At 31.1% G+C, this 4,839-nt stretch overlaps 1 protein-coding gene across 1 annotated transcript; it reads left to right on the top strand.

Moving 5' to 3' along the window:
* Positions 1-2,061: 2,061 nt before the first annotated feature.
* Positions 2,062-4,189, top strand: LOC107491371 (protein JINGUBANG). The gene is made up of 3 exons (XM_016112220.3): positions 2,062-2,419; positions 2,896-3,233; positions 3,511-4,189. Exons 1-3 carry the CDS (start codon positions 2,092-2,094, stop codon positions 4,096-4,098), a joined length of 1,254 nt encoding a protein of 417 aa, XP_015967706.1. The 5' UTR covers positions 2,062-2,091; the 3' UTR covers positions 4,099-4,189.
* The last annotated feature ends 650 nt before the right edge of the window (positions 4,190-4,839 follow it).

The following is a 4,839-nucleotide window of genomic DNA, read 5'->3' as shown; positions in this document are numbered from 1 at the left end:
AATTTAATTTTAAAATATATAATAGATATAATGGATAATAACAAATTGTAATTAGTTGGATTCATTACTTTTTTGAAAATATATTTGCTTTGAGAACTTTGTCCCCGTGTGTGCGTGTGTATGTTTTTCTTTTTCTTATTTGTTTTAAATATCAAGTTGGTCTGCGACAATTTTTCTGTTGGATATATATTTTACTTTTACTTTTTTTTAGGTTCAAACTTCCTGTATAAAATATAAATAACTTTTAGTTATTTTTTCTGTTAGATATAAATTTTGTTATAATAATTTTTATTGTAATTGTTACATATTATAAATGAATATTATTTATTTTAAATGATAAATTTAGTATTTACCATTTTTCTAATAATAGACAAAGTTATTTTTTCATCATATATACGTCATCTAATCCCTTAATATACAAAATGATGAATAATATATTATTTTATTTTTTCAATTGAATTAAAGTAAATTTTTCAAATTAAATTGTGAAGAAAATTGTTTTCCTATACTTATATGGTATGTAAAAAATAGTAAAAATAAAATTATTCTATATGACAACTGTGAGAAACTAATTGAAGGTTTACTATTCTTTTAATTTGGAATTTACCTATCAAACAAGAGAACAAATAAGATTTCTGCCAACACTACTTTCCAATGGGCGAAAAGGATTATAGGAAGGACAACAGAGATTTTGAGAGTGACGACCCATTATATTATTATTATTATTATTATTATCATCATTATTAAGAAAGATATGTATGTATGTGCCTTCATTATACCCACCCTCCCCAACACTCCCTTGTGACTTGTTTGCCCGTCTAATGCGTTCAAAGTTGTTCTCATTTTCTATAATGGCTTTTTTATTTAGTAGAGAGATGGATATGTAATTATTTTCGTTTAAAGTTGATATGGAGAATTATTATCAAATAATTTTTATATAAAAATAAATTCACGTGGACGTGAGTTTTTACCTTTTGACACATTCAGGACCAATCTAGCTTCTCCTCCATGCCCCACATACACACCCAACTCCGATTTTACTGGATCATCAATATCACTAGGCACTATCTAGCTAACTGCTGTTGCTTTATCCTACTCTTATTTTTGTTGCTTAACTACTCTTAGTATCTAGCTCTCCTATCAAATATATATATCCCAATTGAATTACTCGTATCTTGTCCTATTATAGTTAAGGCTTAATTGAAATTACATGAAAAAGTAGAAGATCCCAATAAACTTTTTTGAGAGAGGTATTTTAAGATTGAAGAATGAAACCTTAAGAAGAGGAATTATTTTCCTTTTTTGTTGTTTGAGTAACAACATGATTCTTTCAAATTCTTTAAAATTTTGACGAAATTAGATCAAATATATTCTGTCTTAACTTTGTCAATCCAAACCATATAAATTTACGAAATTTATTTGTACTCTATTATTTTACTCTAAGAACTCGGTTTCTTTTGTTTTTTTGTTTATCCCGAGAAAGACTTGCAATTTAAAAAGAAAAAAGTTCAAAGCAAAATCATTTATGTAACAAATCTAACACACCCTAAAATAGAAATTCAAACTTCATGTAATAAAATAAAAAAAATATTATATCTATACTAAAAATAATGCTACATACACATTTCAATTTTTTTTGTTAATTAAGATTAATTAAAGAAGTGTGCTAAGAGCAATGAGTAATAGCTCAAATGGCATATTCTCTCCATACTCAATTAAGAGGTTGCGGGTTCGAATCTCCTATCTTTGGTAAAAAAAAAAGAGTGTTAGGGACAGCAACTTCTGATTCCTAGATTTTTTCTTAATTAAATTAATCTAACATAACAGAAATTAACTATAACTAATATTATTTTAAATTTTATTATTTAATTTATTTAGATTTAATTTATAAAAAATTTACTAATTTAATAATTAATTTTTAGTATGCACTAAGTATAATTTCTGTAAAATACATGAGCACCAATTACACAAGTAGGCCACACGTTGTTGTTACTTGTTTCTGCCTAGCTTATATATATATAAAAGCTCATTTCGCTTTCTATGCATACTATTATTTTTCTCTTAATAACCTTGACCATGTGATGATGAATCATGGAATACCCGCGATCTTATAGTAGCTCTTCCTCATCTTCTCATTATTTCAACAACCATCTTCAAGAAGAAGAAGAGAGACTAAACTCAGTTACTTCTCTTAATTACTCACAATCCCATTATCACCCTTCCACAGCCGCATACCACCACTGCCTCGCCACGCTCAAAGGCCACACTTCTTCCTACGTCTCCTCCCTAACTCTTTCTGGAAACTTCCTCTATACTGGCTCTTCGGATCGTGAAATCAGATCATGGGACCGCTCCCTTCTCCAATCCGAATTTGACCACCACTCAAGTTCAGCCGCCAACATGGTACTTGCCGGAAAAGGTACACTGCTATATATTATGAAGCAACACTTAATTATCTTCACGAACCAGACAATGTTATCTTTCATCAAATTTGTAAAGTGAAAAAATGAGAATGTTAACCTTGAATTAATTAAGATAATAGGATCCACCTATAGTGTAAATTATAAATTTAATAGTGGTTAAAGCCTTACTCTATCACTTTATAATTCTCCTCATTTTATAAGATCTTTACAAGGCAGTCGGCTTCAAAAGATCATTTGGGGCTTAGTAAGCAAGGTGTGACTCTAATTAATCCTCTTTTTGTGAACAATGCTTTCTTAAATTGCCACAACTTGTTATCTAATACTATAATTCGTATATCTTGATATTTCAAATTTTCACTAATTAGTGATTATTCAAATTGTATTTTTTAAAAAATATAAAATCAATCATTATTAATTATAGTTGTTTAAAGTTGGTTTATATTTTTTTTCATATATTAATTTTACAACACAGGAGCTGTGAAGTCACTAGTAGTTCAATCAGACATGCTCTTTAGCGCTCATCAAGACCACAAAATCCGGGTCTGGAAGATAAGAAGCCACGACAATGAAGCGCATAATCAGAAATGTACTCGAGTAGCGACGCTCCCCACGCTCGGGGACCGCGCCACCAAGGTGCTGATTCCCAAGAACCATGTCCAGATACGGAGGCACAAGAAGTCCACTTGGGTTCACCACGTCGACACCGTTTCTGTCCTCGCCTTGTCCGGCGACGGCGCCCTGCTTTACTCTGTTTCGTGGGACAGGACAATCAAAATCTGGAGAACAAGGGACTTTACATGTTTGGAATCGGTTAGCAACGTCACTCTCATACAAAAATATTTCATTTTGAATTTTTTATCATCACTCGTGTATGCAAAACTCGTGTGTCGCATCATATTCATTTTCAGTTTGGCTACTCCAAGGAAGATTTAATGATTATCATCATGTGAAAACCTATCATTTTCTTATTCGATAAAAAAATGTTAGAGTTATTAAAATTTATTATTTTTTGTTATTAATTAAATATTAATATTTAAAAATATAAAGTTAAATATATTGATAAATTACTAAACTTTTATATTGATAGGTGAACAACGCACACGAGGACGCCATAAACGCAATGGCGGTTTCCACAGATGGACTTGTTTACAGTGGTTCAGCGGATAAGAAGATCAAGGTGTGGAAGAGAGTGGAAGGAGAAAAGAAACACATTCTAGTGGACATCTTAGAGAAGCACAACTCAGGGATAAATGCCTTGGCTCTCAGCTGTGATGAAACTCTCTTGTATTCAGGTGCATGTGACAGGTCAATATTGGTTTGGGAGAAAAGAGAGGCGGTGGAAGAAGAAGAAGAAGAAGGAGGAGGGTATAATGGTAAAATGGTAGTGGTTGGTAAACTGAAAGGGCACACCAAGTCCATATTGTGCCTTGCTGTGGTATCTGATTTGGTGTGTAGTGGTTCTGCTGACAAAACAATTAGGGTGTGGAGGAAGGGTAATAATAACAATGAATATTCTTGTTTGGCTGTTCTGGAAGGGCATAATGGTCCAGTTAAGTGCTTGACTACGGTCGTTGATGATGGTGATCCATGTGATGAAGGTTCTTCTTTTCTAGTCTATAGTGGCAGCTTGGATTGTGATGTTAAGGTGTGGAAGATTTTTGTTCCTCCACTCTAAATTATTCTATAATAGGACATGTAATTCTTCCTTTTCTGACTTTTTGGTACATTAAATGTATGATTTTGAGCTCCCTCCCTTTTTCTTTCAATTCTTTATTTTATTTTATTTTATCTGCTTATGTTCCCAGTCCTAACCCTTTATTTGTCTTTTAAGAGTTTAGCAGAGTTTAATTCTCATTCATTGCATTGATTGAAGGTGCCTGATTCAATACTCCTAGAAACCAACTTTAAAGAAGGATCAGAGATGAAGGAAAGCAAAATGAACAGAATAATAATAAGAAACGGAAAAAGAAAATCTCGAAATTTGTATTCGAAAGAATAGAGAATATGTAGATGCAGGAACTAACTTTGAGTGTATAGTGTATAGCAATTTTACTGGTAATTTTATCTCTTTTGACTGGAAAACTGTGCGTGGAAATGAATTAACCAAGCAGATGACAGACGATTCTAGATGTTCACTTGTTTACTACACTGATAGCCTAATATGATTTTATGTGTTCAGCACGTTAATGCGCAACACAATATTGTATTGTATTTTATTTCTTTACACCTAACTCAGAATTATTATTTAAATTAGTTTTTACACCAACAATTATTGAATCAGTAGAATTAGAAATTCAAATTAAAAGTTCAAAGATTAACCAATAGTTAACTGAAATTAAATCAAATATAATAAATAATATATATTTATATATTCAATATATAATTAAAAAAAATGATTTTCTTGTTATCTTAAATA

This window comes from Arachis duranensis, chromosome 5 (assembly GCF_000817695.3).
Source record: "Arachis duranensis cultivar V14167 chromosome 5, aradu.V14167.gnm2.J7QH, whole genome shotgun sequence".
Classification (NCBI taxonomy): Eukaryota; Viridiplantae; Streptophyta; class Magnoliopsida; order Fabales; family Fabaceae; genus Arachis; species Arachis duranensis.
Note: the sequence above shows the minus strand (reverse complement) of the source record. Positions and strands in the feature narration are given on the sequence as shown.